The 17,802-nt window shown below is 38.2% G+C and overlaps 1 protein-coding gene across 8 annotated transcripts in view; it reads left to right on the top strand.

The window, feature by feature from the left end:
• ltbp1 (latent transforming growth factor beta binding protein 1) overlaps window positions 1-17,802 on the top strand; it is a 101,134-nt gene that overhangs the window by 18,563 nt on the left and 64,769 nt on the right. For all 8 annotated transcript variants that reach the window (XM_079833436.1, XM_079833443.1, XM_079833440.1 and 5 more), the window contains exon 4: window positions 16,417-16,571. In XM_079833436.1, coding sequence (XP_079689562.1) covers window positions 16,417-16,571 — 155 coding nt within the window. The remainder of the gene's footprint in view (window positions 1-16,416; window positions 16,572-17,802) is intronic.

Here is a 17,802-nt window from a genome sequence, read left to right as displayed (position 1 = left end):
TTGTCAAGACAGTTGTTTTGAGCAAGAAATACACAGGCTTTATGGCAACCAACAGTCACCAGTCAGTCAGACAGACAGCCCTTGGGTGGATTTTTTTATTTATTTATTTTATTTTATTTTTCGGTTGAACACACAATGGTGTACAGTAATGGCATTGTTGGGTGACATTTTTACAGAATTATACCAGATATTTAATAGTTAACCTGATAATTGAGAACCGATTATGTACTGAAAAAGTTTGAATATCAGTAAAGAGTATTGATAAGCCAGTAATCATTTAATTAAATTGTTTTATTAAATTAAATTAAATTTTAATTATTTTATTTCATTTAATTTCATTTAATTTAATTTATTTTTTATTTTATTATTTTATTTTATTTATTTAATATTTTATTTGTATGATACCAAAGTATCAAAATCCTGCCGTCCCATCTCATTACAGTTTTGAAAACTAGTGATCTACTGTTGCCATGTTGGTTCTATCGATCGGATCACAAGTGGACGACGCTAAATGCATGTGTAAATGGGTTCTAACGTTTTGAGCTTGTCCACTTTCTACCACTTCCAGATGTAGTATAAAATACATTAGACTGGATTGCTTTCGTAGTGTAAACCCTCGTGGTCGAATGCGTTCCAACAGCAGCAAATGACTGCCTACTCTCCTCCGCCTACTAACTTAATGAGTAAACATTATGGGAAGCGCACTAGCTAGACAAGAATTTAAAATTAGTCAGCAGAAGACCCAAGTTTTGTTTGAAGAGGAAAAATATACCAAGGACAATGTCTCCATTCCTGATTTCTAACATGCACTCACATTGTTTGGCGGGGTCTTGCGGCTATCAGAGCAGAAACGAAAGCTGATGCTATCCGTATGTTTTTCTGTTGTCTGCAGTGCGGTCATATGTAAATTTTGCGAACTTATTTTGTCCATCCGATTGAAAGATCTGAAATAACCCATTAATTTACTTTCCCATTGACCCTCCCCTCAAAGAAATCAGGACAGAAGTGGTTGAAAGTTGACAATAGAGACGGATTAAAACACCAGGTGTAAATAGGTATGTGTCTCCCTCCCTTGTGATCCGATCGACCTAAACACATCTTAATACCAGGTGTAAACAAGGCCTTAGATGGCGTCTCGGGGTTGCCAGGGTAATTCATGGCAGCAAAGATTTGTATATTTTCCGCACAGAAACATTTAACATTCAAATATGATATTTGTAACTGTCAACATGTGACAGTTATTAGCCCGCATTTCCATCCAAATCCACAAGACAGTTGGAGTGAAAGGTTTATTGAAGCGCCGATTGAATGATTTGTTGGTGTGAGTGTGACAGGCAGCTGTGACTCATCAGTGTGGGTTTAGTGTAGTTAAGTGTAGTAAAGCTGTGGTTGGGTGTCATCACCGCAGAAACAGGTCAGTGAAATGGTTATTCAAACATTTGGGGAACCTACTTGTTTTGCCTAACTATGGACAAGCATCTAGGAATGTATAAATGTAAAAACATTTGACCAAGGATTCATAAATCTTTGACGATTGAGTGAACTCTGTAACACTACAATATTGTAAGGTATTATTTACAAACCGGTTTCATGTGGCATTGTTTTACAGGTGTGAAGTGGGTTCAGTGTGCACAAGTTTTACTGAAAACATCTCTCTGCTACCATAATTTTGAATTTATAGACTTTATAGAGTTGAATTTGCAGAGATCGTGTATTGATCTTATATATAGTGAGAAAGCGCTTTAAATTTATAGTTGAGTGAGTTTGTCTATGTGTGTCTAGAAAACCTGATCCATCTGCAGGAAAGTTGCTGGTCATGGAAAAGAGCGAGACTGGCCCCTAGGCACTTTAGGCGAGATATAATAGAGTGTTTTGTGTTGACGCTTTATTTTCCGAGCCTGGATCAATGCCGAGCATTGTGCTCGAGCTGTGTGGCACATTGTGTTTACTCTGATCCTATTGTTTAACTAAAGTGATTTGAGGTGTTTAATGTTGGAGGTTATGATGAAGTCATGTAGCGTTTGTGCTCTGAGGATTTTTCTGTGTTGACTTTTCAAGATCTCAAGTAAACTCATGAATCCTTTGTTGCCAGTTTAGGTGACCATTAGGTGAGTATGAGACATTTTTCCTTATACTGTAAATACCCATAAGTTTGAATTGACAGTCAGTTTAGTGTATTGTTCAAAACTAATCAAATCAATTTTTAGTCTAAAATAAGATTAAAAGTTAATAATAGTTAATATATATATATATATATATATATATATATATATATATATATATATATATATATATATATATATATATATATATATATATATATATATATATATATGTATATATATATATGTGTGTGTGTGTGTAAATGTATGGCTGTACGGGTATATAGATATATACTGTATGTTCTTCCTTCACTCTTTTACCTGTTCCCAGCAAGCACAGGCTTGTCCCCGTTTCCAGTCAAGCTTGCAGCTTATTTACACATACATACAGTCCCAATTCGCAAACTATCCATCCTAAATAGTATTCGAAAATATGATACCCGGATGGTCTACTATTTCCGGTTAGAATCCAGTGCAGATCCGTGCACACTCTGATGGCTAATATAAAATACAACCCATTGCGAGTTGGACGAGGATTCGATTAGAACTACAAACTAAAAAAAAAAAAAAAACTACAAACATGACGGATGTACGAGTCCGACGGTCAAGTAGAGAGCTTTAGATAAAGGGATTTGAGTGATTTAATAATTATCAGTATCTAACTAGACGAAAATATATTTATTTAATATTAACCACATTATATTTCATCTACAACAGCATTGCTAACTTATGTAATGATAGGTTTGGTCATTAACTTTTAAATGCATTATTATATTCAGATTGCAAACACATGAGGAGAGTCTCCACATGAAAGACCCCCAAATGGCAGATCAACGTGCTACTACATTTATCTCTGATACGGTAGGAAATTAAATTAAATTGAATTTGGAAGATTTCAACTGTGACGAGATGATTGACAGGGCAGTTAAAGCTGTGACAGGATGCATATAACTAAGCGACAGAGCTGTCCGTTAAAGATGAAGAAGTAGTACGCACCAAAGCTTGCCTACTCGTCTGCTACACACTCAAAAGTATGTACTACTTTTTCTTCACAAAAAAAATACATACTTTTAGGTCGTAGTATAAGTAGGCGAATTGGGACGCAGCAATACTGTATGTGCACTCTACACTGTAAGAAAAAAAATCAACCCTAAAGCAATGCGTAATTCAAAATACAGGTAAAAAAAATAAACACGAAAAATTCCTTCATATTACAGTACATTGGGCTGTATTTTTAGGGACTTTTCTTAGAGTATACGTAATCGGCTCTGTGAGGAGCACATGCTGACTCCACCATAGCATGACGTTACCATTAGCCTCCAGATATAAAAATCCACCCATAATAGAGCAGTGCTGTTAACACACACACCTGGCTCTGTAACTCCTGTCAATCACTGAGGTCTGGAGTTGCTGCTTCTCTCATGTCTGGTAGGACTTTGAAGTGTCAGTCACCCTCCTCTGTGCTCTGTGGATAAGTGTGAACTGTCTTGCTGAACAAGAAAAATGTAGACCGGGACTTGATTTTTTCCATCGGGAATTGTTTGGATTGTTGTATCATTGTGGTTTTCTGTTGCTGTGATCTCATGTGAATGACAGGTTGTCCCGCCCTCATGCCGATAAACATGTCATCAGAGAAGAGATGCATCATTTATAATAATTACTGCAAAATTCCATGAAAAAAGGAATGCTCCATTTTGATGTTATTTTTACTTTTATAATGAGCAATAATGTAATTTAGCTTGTACTATAAATGTTTCATTGTTGTAGCTAGTGGCTCTCGTGTAATTTTATTAATCTGGAACCCAGCAGATTCATAATTATATTTATGTTTTATTTACATTATCACATAATGACATGCAATAGATGTTTTTTAAAATACAAACCATTATATTTCAGCATAAACATGCATCACTAGACAGGTAATGAACATAATCTAGCTAACATTCATAATTTATTCACGGCTGAAATGTTGCATGTAGATGTAACAACCAAAGTATTTATCATAATGTACTTTAACATAAAAAAAAATGATGTCAGAAAATCAGTTCTGCTTATATTCATAAATACCAGTAGTGATGTTGTCATCAGTGTCCTGTAGTGAGTCAGGGTCCTTACTGTCATTACCAGTGCCTGAATTCTTGTACGCGATATGCTGATTCACAACCTCGGAAGCTAGGGAGCTGATTGAGACGCACCGCAAGTGTTGCGCATGAGTGATACATTTGACTCTGCTGGTGTTTAGGAAACAAAAATGTATGTATCATTCTGCAGATGATATTGAAGAGAGCATCCTGATGAGGGTCACTGGGTTCATTCAAAGAGAGCTGAGCAGCGTCTCGCCGAGCACGAGGGAGGAACCGCAGCGGATTCAGCCAGATTCTAGGAATAACAAGAGGATAAGAGCGGAAAGGAAAAGAATAGACAAAGTGGTCAAAAAAGTGGGAGAAGGAAATGGAAAACTGAGATGGTCAGAGTACTGATATTATGAAAGAAGGAGGATGGGCAGAATGGTAAAGGGAGAGAGAGAGAGAGAGAGATAGAAAGAGAGAGAAATAGATGACAGAGTGAAGGAGGAGATGGAGAGAGAAATGGACATGTAAAGAATGAAGTTGTTTATGTGAAAATAAGCAACATCTGGAGATCACGGGAGGTCAAACCTATGTATCTCAGTTTTGATTGTGAGGAGAGAGAGAGAGTAAGAGAGAGTAATTTTTTTTTTTTTTCGATTTTAATTACAGCACGTCTGCCAGTGTGCGAGGTCGCGCCAGCTATTTTGTTGAGACTGGAATCGGAGCTTATGTTTATAACTTTCTGTCTCTCTCCCTCTTTGACATCCCCCTCGCACTCTCATCTTTTCTCTGATGCAGCTGTGGACTTCACTAGTAGCTGGATGATTCGTACGTATAGAATTCACGTTAAATGTTCATCCAAAGTGAAATTTGAAAACAAAAACAAATTCATTTATCTTCATATTTATTTATTCATTTAGCTCAGTTATACAATATATTGTAGTGCTTTCTCCATTTACAAATTACATTCTTGGCTATTCCAATTTAGTGGACTGTGAATGCAGTACAAGTTGCCAACTAAGAGCAAATATAAAATTGTTTATTATTATGGTCAATATGTATACATTACAGTTCAAAAGTTAGAGTCAATAAGATACATACATTTAAAAACACATTTATTCAGCAAGGAGACAATTTTAACAAAAACGTTTATATTGTTACAAAAAATAAATGCTGTTCCTTTGAACTTTCTATTCATCAAAGAGTCCTTAAAAAATTGTATCATGGTTTCCACAAAAATATTAAGCAGCACAACTGTTTTCAGCAATAATTTATTGCTGAGAATTGTTGTGCTGCTTATTATTTCAGTTAAATATAATGTAAAACTTTTTATTGCCAATTAGAAATGTTGGTAACAATTTATTTTAAGGTGATGTTGTTACACGTTACTACATGTATTTACTAATAACAGTAAATTATGCATAATTACAAATTACTAAACCTAACCATAACTCTAAAGTAAGTACATGTAGTTAATTAAAGGAGACCTATTATGCAAAATTCACTTTTACACAATGTTTGACCATAAATGTGTGTTGGCAGTGCGTGTACAGTACACAACCACCATGTGAACTTTGTGTGTTTTTGACATAACCTTTTGTGTATTTGACAGTTTAAGCGCAATAAGACGTGAAAGAGTTTTTTTTTTTAAAGTTGCCAGGCAGCGCCAGCATTTTTTATAATTTTCACAAAAATGTAATGACTCATAGAATATTTTGTTGTATGAATATCTGAGAATGGAATATATCACAAGAAAGAGCAGACCCTCTGCTTTTAAACCAAAAAATTTAACAAAACATGCATTCCTTTTTTATCAATACTTGAATTATGGGTAAGTTTCATAAAAAAAGCAACATTATGAACAAAAAGCTGAGAAAATCAGGTTTTTGTCGAAGACTACATCCAAATCAGATTCAGAGTGATGATCAAAACACAGATCGACTAGATCGTGTCCATCAACACCCCTAATGCTTGTACAGTCCTGTTTTGAGTAATATTACGGCGCAGTTTTGATTTATATGCTGTGTAATGTTGATGATCGCGTTATTTTACATATGCATCTGCTTACATACGATTGCTTGTTTTTTTTGCGCCTTCTTCGCCTGTGTTTTGATCAGGAGATTTTGTACTCATTCAGAAGATGCGTAATAGTGTCCCCTAGCGTATAGCAGTGGAAACTAGGGGTGGTTAATCTGTCTGATTTCCCGATTCGATTCGATTACGATTATTGAAGTCCCGATTCGATTACAGTCGATTTTCGATTATTAACGATTCTCGATTAGCGATTATTGATTTTCCATTTCACAACAGTAAACGAAAATACACTACAAAGTGAGTGCAGTATAAAAAAAAAGTCAGCTACTGAATTACTTAACTCTTTTATTGAACGGAGCGCGGGACTCGAGCCCGGGGAGATCAGACGGGCCTGTCCATCCCGTTATCAGACATCTGTGCTGCTTTAGAGTGGCGTTGTGTGTGTTTCCAGCATCAGTCCGGCTGTGTGTGTGTGTGTGTGATCCGCTCATCGCGTCCTCAGGATCGCCTTTATTCCCGCGAATGTGCGCGTCGATGTGTGTCGCGCTCGTTCATCTGACGCGCTCATAAATCTGCGGATTGAAGGCGTTTATTCGGTGTTTGTGCGCGAATCTGAGCCGTGCTAACGCGCTAATGCTAATGTGCCTGAGCTCCAGAGGAGGCGAGGCGGGAGGATTTTGTAGAGTGTTCCCTCAGAATCATCTCAGCATTAACGACAGATTTACATTCATCTAATGAACACACACACACACACACGTGGTAGTGTCAGGTTTAGATAAATAAAAAAATAGATTTTTGAAAATTTAATTATCGATTCATACTCGTCCATAACATACTCGCGAATTAATCGATAATCGATTTTTTTCACCACCCCTAGTGGAAACCCAGAAAATTCTGTGTTTGGCAGGGAAAGAGTTAATGACATCCAGCTTTCTGTCCGTGTGGTTTGGATGTGTGCGCTCAGAAAAGCATGTATCATGTAGCATGTATCAGCATGTTTAGACTGATATGGCTTTAAAAAACATATGCAGATTTCATGATGATGAAGTATTAATGTCGCGTGATCGAGATAGAGAAAATCAAAACCAAAATCAATCAGAGTATCCGAGGCACGAGCTGTACAGGCTCCGCCCTCTTCTGTAAAGCAGGGTGGGGAGCAGCATCTCATTTGCATTTAAAGATACATGCATGAAAACAGTATGTTTTTCCGCTCACTCAAAAATGGGCATTTACAACATGGTATAATAAATGATCTGCAGGGTATTTTGAGCTGAAACTTCACAGATACATTCTGGGGACACCTGAGACTTATATTACATCTTGTAAAAAGGGTTATAATAGGTCCCCTTTAATATTACGCCGTAATTATTTGAGTAAGTACAATGTAACTACATCACCATAAAATAAAGTGCCACCGAAATGTTTCTTGAGCAGCAAATGAGCATATTAGAATAATTTCTGAAGGATCATGTCCATAGACTGTATAAAACAAAGGACGTAGTGTCAGTGACGTCACCCGTAGGTTTCTGAAGAGCATTTTTGAAGCCCAAAGTGGGCAGAGCCTGCCGTCGCCATCTTGGCAGCGCGTCACTCCCGGATAACACAAAATGGGCAAAGAGGCGGGACATGGGTGGACTAACAGACAGCAGACAAACGGCTAGTTGTGACAGCAGCGGCAATCCACATGTCACTCAAGTGGCCATTCCCTTAATTATGCAGAACTTTAAGGCTTAATATAATTTAAACGGATGAGTTATAAAACAATTCACCCCCCTCATAGTTGTCATGAAGGGCAAAATTAGCTATATAGACCAAAACCTTTTTTCTGCTGTAAAGTTGGACTTTTTAACTTGAGTGGTCTATGGGATTAACTCCCTTTTGGAGCCTGTCTCTAGCAGCTAGTCGATTAATTGCAGTTTAAGTCACTTCCGTGTTGGATTCAAGAGAGAGACCGGAAGTTTGCTGCTTGATCATGTCACACTGAAGACTGGAGTAGTGGCTGATGAAAATGTAACTTTTCATCACAGGAAGACATTACATTTTAAATTTAGTTCAAATAGAAAACCGTTATTGACAATATTATTGTTTTTACTATAATTTTTTTTTTAAATGCAGTCTTGGTGAGCATAAGAGACCCCAAACTTTTAAATGGTAGAGTAGAGTATATGTTTTAAAAATAAAATATGTGTACATGTGTATATATATATATATATATATATATATATATATATATATATATATATATATATTTCTTCATGAGTGCTATTTGATTTTAAAAATATGTATTTTAAAAATATTGACATTCCAAGTTATTATACTGCTGGGCTTCAATAGACGCGTTGGAAGAAGTGAGCAGAGCCGCATCACGTGTCCAACCACTATGCTCCAAAAACCATAATTACAATTCATATTACCAGGATTTACTCTGAATCTCTGCCCAGTGTCGTAAAAATTCTATATAAACAGCTCATTATACTCCTGCTCCCTGTGCGCAGAATAATCTTAGGGCAAATAAACATTAGTGATTTTTTTAAAGCAAAATATGTGGCTTTATTGCCACAGGAGCAGCAAGGAGTGCTGACTGGCTCTTTTGAGCGCATTCTGAATCCAGAAGTGAAGGGGTTCAGTTCCAGTCTCAGACAGGTTCCTCTTCATCAGAGACGGCACATGTAAAAAGATGCCCTGCTGCTCTAACCTGTCTACCAGAAGAGACACTGTGGGCGGAAATCAGCTGGGATCACTATACCTAAATGGTCTGGCTTTGTTCTAAAGTAAACTTTTTCTCTTACTGGCCTGCTTTAGTGATGTGTGAAGGCTATAAAAGATCCCGTTGATCTTTTGTTGTGGTTTTTTATTGAGATATTTGATTGCAGACCACACAGTCTGTTCAGTTAACTGCTCGCCTGCAAACCTCATTTCAAAAACTAAATACTAAAGTAGTTTCATACTAACATATTAAACTCAATTCTCACAGGGCCTTGTAGAGTTTTTTTGTTTTTGTTAATATTGCTGCATCACTTTAAACTTTGCTGTTTTAGGCAAAGAACAATGGTTTGATTAGACATGTGAGAGCTCTAGACACATTCGGAATGAAAATACATAGATTATGGGTTTAATTTTTTTTAAATTATATTAGACATTTTCCCACTGACCATTTTAAAGTACCATTAAAATCATAAAATGGATCTACAATACTTTTCAGAATATTGGGGTGATTAATATTTTTAATTAACACTTTTATTCAGCAAGGACACTTTCAATTGATCAAAGGTGACACTAAAGACATTTGTAATATTACAAAAGATTTCTATTTCAAATAAATGCTGTTCTTTTGAACTTCCTATTCATCAAAAATTGGGGCCAACGTCCAGGGTTATTTGGCCTGCCGAGTACCTTGTTTCAAAGCGGGCCAACTCGGCCCTGAGGAGTGGTTACGAACAAAGGCGAAGTTTATCCGAGTCTGGAGACAGTAGCGCCACAGATGATTTCATAAAGCTACCAGCTAACAGCGTTAAAGACTTTTAAAATCATTTTAGCTCAAAACAGCAAGTGTTTGAAATAACTTCTGTTTGTGATCTGATGTGGATTCTGATCACTGTATAAGGCAGAAGTAGTGATGCAAAAGACTATTTGCGCTAACCATTACCATAGTAAACATGGAAAATACGACTGCTTGAAGAAATCAGACAAATAGGCTATTTTATTTGTCAGTAGGTCTCGTCTCTTGACTGTATGATATCCATATTTATTCATGTCACAAAATAAAGCAACTCCGTTGTGATGTAATAGGCTACTGTCCTGTGACTAAAAACAAACAGAAAGAGTACGCGTGTCCTCTTTCTTTTGTAAAATAATGGTAAATAACACTTTATATCATTCTGTGTGACTAATCTCGACACAAATGAATTCATTTTGATAAATGTATCACTTAATTATTGTAAAACTGTGGTAAAACATTGATACTTGGGTTTTAAATCTTTAAGGAAACAACACAAATGCCAACAAATGGCCACTTTTATCATGTTGGTTGTGCGATCTCGCTAGTTTCTAGTGATTAGTTTTATGATAAAACTTCCATTAGTTGATGAAATGATGGGTTTGTGTGAAGTTGTTCCAGAGAGGCATGTTACGGGCGGGTTTTAGTGTGAAGCGTTGCGGAGCCTCTGAAGCGCAGTGTAGTTTTGTGCTCTGTGCTACAGGTCTGAGGCTATTAGCCCAGTCCGGCCTGCTGAAAGCCCTGGCTTGCACTGGTCCAACAGTGGAAACGTGGCTATTGACTTCCATTGTATGGCCCAAAAAAAAAAAACTTTACTTCTTTTGTGTGCCATAATATAAAGAAAGTCATACATATTTGGAATGACATGAGGATGAGTAAACAATTACAGATCTTTCATTTTTAGGTGAGCTATCCCTTCAAGACTGAATAGTCAACTGTTCATTTCGGTCAACACACTAGTAGATTCTTTTTTTAATATGTTGTACACTGAAGAGTGCTTTGCACTCTATCATCCATCTCCATCCCTTTTGGTGGTCCACATTTGAGCAGGAAGACAATTATAACCTGAACAGTGCTCAGCTCTCTCAGCTAAACAAAAGGAGAAAAAAAAATAGTCTGGGCCACTGAGCACATCTGGGCACAAACCCAATGCTTTCCTTAAGATGATTTACATTACGCCGCACATGTATTCACAGATTTATGTCACCGTCTGCTGAACATTCAATAACAAGTGTAAGAGAGTGCTGTATTTTACATGCATACATCAAATGTGCTGTGTACATTTACACATGTGCGTTATGTGGTGCTGAAAGTGGCCAGTCAGTCCTTCAGGGAGGGTTCTCGTCAGGGATAGTCTTACGCTGTCTGTCTCAGCTGCGGTTCTGGGCTCTTGGGCTTTACGTCAGAGTTCTAAGTGTCTTACGGATTGATATTTTTATAAATGTTGTCCTCATTCGTGTGTGCGTGTCTATAAGCATTTTAAGTAGGTCTGGTGTTTTAGGGAGGAACCGTGTGTTCATAGTTGGTGTTGGTGTGTAGGTTTAAATGTATTTACAGATTGTGTGTCTCTGGGTGTGTGGTTAGGCATTTAGAAAGAGTGTGTGTGTGTGTGTGTGTGTGTGGTGTGGTTTGGCTCGAGTATGTGTGTGTATGTATTTAGAGAGGGTTGGTGTGGTGTGATGTGTTTGTGTGTATGTGTTTGAACTGTTGCAGTGTTCCACAGGTGCTGGGCTGGTTAGGTTTCTTGTGCTGTTTGGTTTCAAGCTGTAATGCAGCCTGGCAGTGAACCAGAGTCTGGATTCATGGAGCACCTCGGGTTTAGTGCGGTAGACCTGTCCAGACACCTGTCAGACGAGACACCCGGGAGCAATGGGAGAGACAATAAAAGATACCCATGTCCTCCCTGTCACTGTGGCCGCCAGATCGTGCACCTGTTGATGAAGAGCTATGAGATGCCCGCTGGCATAAGAACATGAGAGACAGTCATGGTGTAGTACAGTCCTCTTGGAGGAGATTAGAATAAGCCAGCTGGCCTCCCTCACACACACACGCACACACAATTCAGTTTTCCTGTCTACATGTGCAGGAAACCCACAGCTCTTTCCACACCAGGTCTGGTAATGCAGCTTATTAGGAAGTCCATGAGTGCTGGCTTTAAAATGATAAATGCTCTTGGCTTTATTAGTAATAGTGCTTGCTTAGTCAACGCCCAAACAATCAGCCAAACACCCAGCATCACCGCATTCATTAGTAATTGTGTAATTGTAGTAAGTAAGTGTTCTTACTTAGTTGGGCAGAAAAGGTTCTCACGTAAAATTCTCATACATTAAATTTGCTCATTCCCTCATTGGTTATAAATTTGGATTATTCTGAATGAAAAGCAGGTACCTGCAGTTAAAGGAACACGTCAACTTTTTGGGACTTTGGCTTATTAACTATATTCCCCAGAGTTAGATAAGTCCATATATACCATTCTCATCTCAATGCGTGCCATAACTCTGTCTGACGCACCCACCGTTAACCTAGCTTAGCACAAAGACTGGAGGTATATGGCTCCAGCTAGCCTACTGCTCAATAAGTGACAAAATTACACCAACGTTTTCCTATTTACATGTTGTGATGTGTATAGTCACAGTGTGTACAAATAACAAAGTTACATGAGACACAGCCATCTTATAAACTTATACACACTGGGGACTATTGTAGTAAAAGTTGTTTGTACGGGAAGAAGGAGGCGGGAACCGGCGAACAATCAAAGTATTTAATAAAACATAAACACAAAATAAAATGGCGGCGACAGCCCCTCACGGTCGACTGCCGCCTACACACACACAAACACAAAATGAAAACAAAAAGGCTGCAGCCCCTCGCGGACGACTGCAGCGTGCACATAACAAAAACGTCCAGGCCTGGTCCTCTCTCGTCCCTCACTGTCGTCGCTCCTCCTTTATAGTCCCTCACTCCTCCGCGAGGGCCGAGATCGCTGCGGCGCGCAGCTGGCGCTCATCCTCCCTGATGAGCGCCACCTCGTCCCGCCCTCACGGTCCCTCTGCCTCGCTGTTCGCCACAACTATATTCTCAGAAGGCGCAGCACTGCTCTACTTCTGCGGAGGGCGGAGTGATTTGCTCGCAGGACCGGAGAAGCCCCGCTGTTACGTCTGTCAACAAAACCAACGTGACTAGGAAGATAGTAGCGAACGTGACTGTTGCATGGCTGACTTTGAGGAATTGTCAGAGGATTTTTACTTTGTATCAAACCAAAATCCAGAACCATATCGTTTTGAGCCAGAATACACAGACAAGGAGTTACAAACTTTGGAAGCTGATAGACAAGATGCCGAATTACCTCTGGCACCGCTCATTTGTTACTGTGACAGTCAGAGATGTTCACAAGTCTTTCATCTGAAAGTCATATTTTGGAGTTTACACGCAATACACAGACATTCGGAAATCGAATTCAATGACACTGGTCTGATCTACCACAGAAATAAGCGAGTCAGATATTATAAAACCATACAAATAAAAAAATTCTTTATGATATCAGTAGTTAAGGATAAAAGACTTGTTGTTTTTGAAATATTCCCAAGTCCTTTTTGTCAAATCAAGTCTAAAGTCACTCCAGGTCAAGACTGAAGTCCAATAAAATGCGTCACTAATTTGAGTGCCCATCGCTGGTACAGAGGATGAAGAGAAGAAGAGAGACATGTGGAAAAGCTTAAACACATCTTCCTCCAGTTGATGTTCTCACCACATATCTGCTTCCGCTGTTTAGGATATGTGATGGTGTGTGTTTATAAGCACTTACACAGATCATTGCTTTTCACCTGTTCAAGAGCAGACTTAAACATTTTACGCCTTTTCATTTTATGTGTGTGGTCTGCTCTTTGTAGGGTGTTATGTTCTGTGTTTGTGGGGTGTAACTAGTTTTACTCCCTGAAAAGACCAGCTTGAATATTCTTGCTGCAAGGGGTTGGTTCAGGTCAGGATGGTTTATGCTGGTTACTAGTCCTGGTTTAGCTGGTAAACAATCATGGCCCTGTTTTCCCAGCAACCATGCTTGGAACCATATATTTGTCTAGTTGGTTTGTGTTGTGCTGGTCTGAATGGAGGGTTCAAACTCAACTAGAAACTATTAAATGCCGTTCCAAGACAAATTCAATTAGGCCTTGCTCAAGGCTTGACTTGTGTGTCTAAATGTGTTGCCATTCACATTCCCATAGTTATATCTAGAATACAAAATAGTTGCCTTTTTTGTGTGTGCGTGTATGGGTCTATTTGTGCATGTCTGTGTTATTCAACCCCGGAGTTGTAAACACTGAGACAATTGACTGGTCTTTAAGTTGTTTGTGTTGGTACACATGCACGGCATGGAAATAAACTGTTAAATGTATGAGACTGTGAGAGAGGATGACAAACTATGCACTACAGCACATTGCATGACATTAAGAGCAGTACAAACATACATTTCAAAACAAGACCTTTCTGGGAACATCAAATGAGAGATGAAAGACAGAGACAGAGACGCAGACTTGAATAGTGTGAAAGACAAGAACATTGGGAAAAACAACCTCTGTTTACATTTTCCCTCTAAATATTCTCATTGTATTTGCTTGTTTTTGTGTATCTGCTTCTTACATTTGATCAGATTTCAGACGCTGTTTATACACTTTGTCCACATGTCGCTTTGTTGTGGGACTGTTGTGGATAAAAAAAGCATGTTGTTATGTCTAAAGCCTGGCTCACACTGAAAGGCGGTGGTCACCGCCTGCACTCCCATTGGTAGTTGACACATCGTGTCACTGTTCATTTGCATAAAGCTGAGCTCTGCAGTATCTCAGTCATCGAAAATTTGTGATATCTGGTCGCTTTTTAACTGCAAGTCGATTTACCCTTAAAGGGATTGTCAAAAAGGAAAATTCTTTCATATTCCCATGTGTGGTTTCAAACCTGTATGATGTTCTGTGGAACAAGAATGAATATATTTTGAAGAATATTGTTAACCAAACAGATTCAGCTCCCATTGACTTCCATTATATGGACAAAAAATACAGTAAGTCGATGGGACCCGAAACATTTTTTTGGGTGGACAATCCCTAAAAGTACAGACACCATTCAGACAGATTTGAGGTCTGTGCTGTTATTCTGAGATGCCGACCCTGATTTAGTCCAGTGCGTCATCGTCTTATGAGGCTTCCCAGCTGTGATTCTGAGTGACCGCATCCCTGTTTTCTTCATCTTAATAGATGTATGAAATTATACAGATTACATTTCACATCCGTTTCCTCACAGCTGTGTCTCTTTATTAGCAAGACGTTCATTACTTTCACACAGATGTAGCTGATAATTATCAGTATCCGTAATCCCTTTACAGAGTTTCATTCAGGGAATTTGGCTGTACATTGTGCTGTGCCCTTGCACTGGCTCCCTGTCAGGTTTCGCATAGATTTGAAAGTTCTCATGCCTACCTACAAGGCCTTGCATGGTTGAGCGCCACAATATCAGTCTGAACTTTTAACTGTCTACACCCAAGATAAAAATCTCTGCTCTTCCAATTCTGGCGTTTTAACTGTTCTTTCAACTCGTTTAAGCTCTATGGGTGACCTGGCTTTTTATTCTTTGGCTCTTCCCACTGAGATTAGACATGCTGAACCTTTTAGTGTTTTTAAATCTTCACTTATAAAAAGAGTTTTTTAAGGCTAGCATATACGTGATTATTCTGTTTTTTGTCTTTTAAATTTGTGTTGATGTATGTTTCTATTTTTGTCTCATTTCAATGTATTTTATTTGTATGTTCTTGTAAAGTGCTTTGAGATGCAACTTTTAAAGGCGCTTTATAAAATAAAGTTTATTATTATTAATAATAATAATAATGTATTTATTTTAGTTAGTTGCAAAGGCAACATTTCTAAGTTTAAGTGTTTCATGTAAAATGTATATTTTATTTTATTTCCACATTATTTTAGTGAACAATAACAACATTGGCGGAAAAGGCAACACCAGAATGAATTGCAACAAACTGAATAAAATTCATTTTAGATGGGAATTGACTAAAAATGTATACTTTTTCAGTCAGTACTGGAATGTGTAAAAGTATAATCAAATTAAAATTAAGAACTACTTTTAGCCCTATTCTTAGAGAATCATGTCACATAGCATGCTAATATCAAACTGTATTGAACTCAGTTGTGTATTGCACACATTTAATTCTTCGTAAGTGGGTTTCATAAGTGAGGCCAGTGAACTTTATTCTGATTCAAAGAATGGAAAGGAAACAAAGAGTTTACAGAGAAACTATGGTTGTATCAGAAAGAAATAAGAGAGAGAGAGAGAGATGATTATTTTGTCCATGTGTTTGCTGTATGAGTTTGTACAAATGGCATTTAACTGTATGTGTGATAAACATAATGATTCATATGACTGCTGATGTGTTTTGTATATGTTGCAAGTGATTAGTTTAATTTACATGTAACCAGAAGCATGTCTGTGTGTTCAGGGTACTGTGGTTTTCCATATGGCCTTTAGCAGGTAATTAATCAAAGTGAAAACCACATGAATTAAAAATTGAATACATGAATAAATAAAATATAAGAATATTTCAATATGGATGTAAATCATTGTAACAGAAAGACGGAAAGAAAAAGTTACGCACAAATAAAAAAACGCTGTAAAGTAAAATGTTGACATTTTTGTTTTTCTTGAAATTTCTTTCTTGCAGAGTGCAAAACCCAGTTTCAATGACGATGCACCAGAGCAAAACTCAGAAGTTTATGGTCCAACAGAAAAACTACCACACTCACACGCAGGTGCATGGTGTCGGACCTAACCTGAACCGGGCCATCCCACTTTCAGTGGGACACAACCCAATTCATGGTAAGTACAATCCATCTAGTGCTGTTGTTGTTTTTTGTGATCTTTTGCAGCACAGTAAAAAGCACAATGAAGTATTTCATAAGTCCTTGCACTATATTCTAAGTCAAGAGTTTTATTTGTCACATACACAGTTATATACACAATATACAACTGGCAGTGAAATGTAAATTTTTTAAAAGGTTAGCTTTGTTAAAATCACCCGCGACGATGAAAGCAGCGTCGGGGTGTTTGTTTATGAAGCCGCTGGTCACATCATGGAGGGCAGATAAAGCCAGCCCCGTGTCTGCCTGTGGTGGAATATAAACGGCAGTGGCGATGACCGAGGAAAACTCCCTCGGTAGGTAGAAAGGCCGGCACATGAGAGTTAAATGTTCCAAGTGAGGCGAGCAGGATCGCGAAAGAATGGAGATGTTCCTAGGATCGCACCATTTCTTGTTTATCATGAAACACACTCCACCGCCTTTAGATTTCCCGGCCTCGGCTGTTCTGTCCATCCGAAAAACAGAGAAGTTCTCGGACGGCGTCACGGCTGTATCCGGGACCGCTGGCGTGAGCCATGTTTCGGACAGACAATAGATGTTGCAGTCTCTCATGTCCCGTTGAAAACTTATCCTGGCTCTAAGTCTTATGAAGACTTAAATTTCAGTCTGTTCCTCAGTCTGTTCATCATTATGTCTGAGGAACAGACTGATATTTAAAGGGTTAGTTCACCCAAAAATGAAAATTCTGTCATTAATTACTTACCCTCATGTCGTTCGACACCCGTAAGACCTCCGTTCATCTTCGGAACACAAATTAAGATATTTTAGTTGAAATCTGATGGCTCTGAAAGGCCTCCATTGGCACAATGCACGGTTCACTCTCAAGACCCTTAAAAGGTACTAAAGACGTCGTTACAAAGTCCATCTCACTACAGTGGTTCTAAAATAACTTTATGAATCGGCGAGAATAGTTTTTGTGCGCAAAAAAAACCCTAAATAACGACTTATATAGTGATGACGATTTCAAAACAAGGCATCATGAAGCTTCGAAGCGTTATGAATCAGTGAGCCGAATCATGATTCGGATCGCGTGTCAAACCGCCAAACTGCTGAAATTTGGCGATTCAAACTGCTGAATTGACTCGCTGATTCATAACGCTTCGAAGCTTCATGATGCCTTGTTTTGAAATCGTCATCACTATGTAAGTCGTTATTTAGGGTTTTTTGCGCACAAAAACTATTCTCGCCGA

The sequence above is a fragment of the Gobio gobio genome (genome assembly GCF_949357685.1).
Source record: "Gobio gobio genome assembly, chromosome: 13".
NCBI classification, from domain to species: domain Eukaryota; kingdom Metazoa; phylum Chordata; class Actinopteri; order Cypriniformes; family Gobionidae; genus Gobio; species Gobio gobio.
This window is presented reverse-complemented; position numbering and strand designations above follow the sequence as displayed.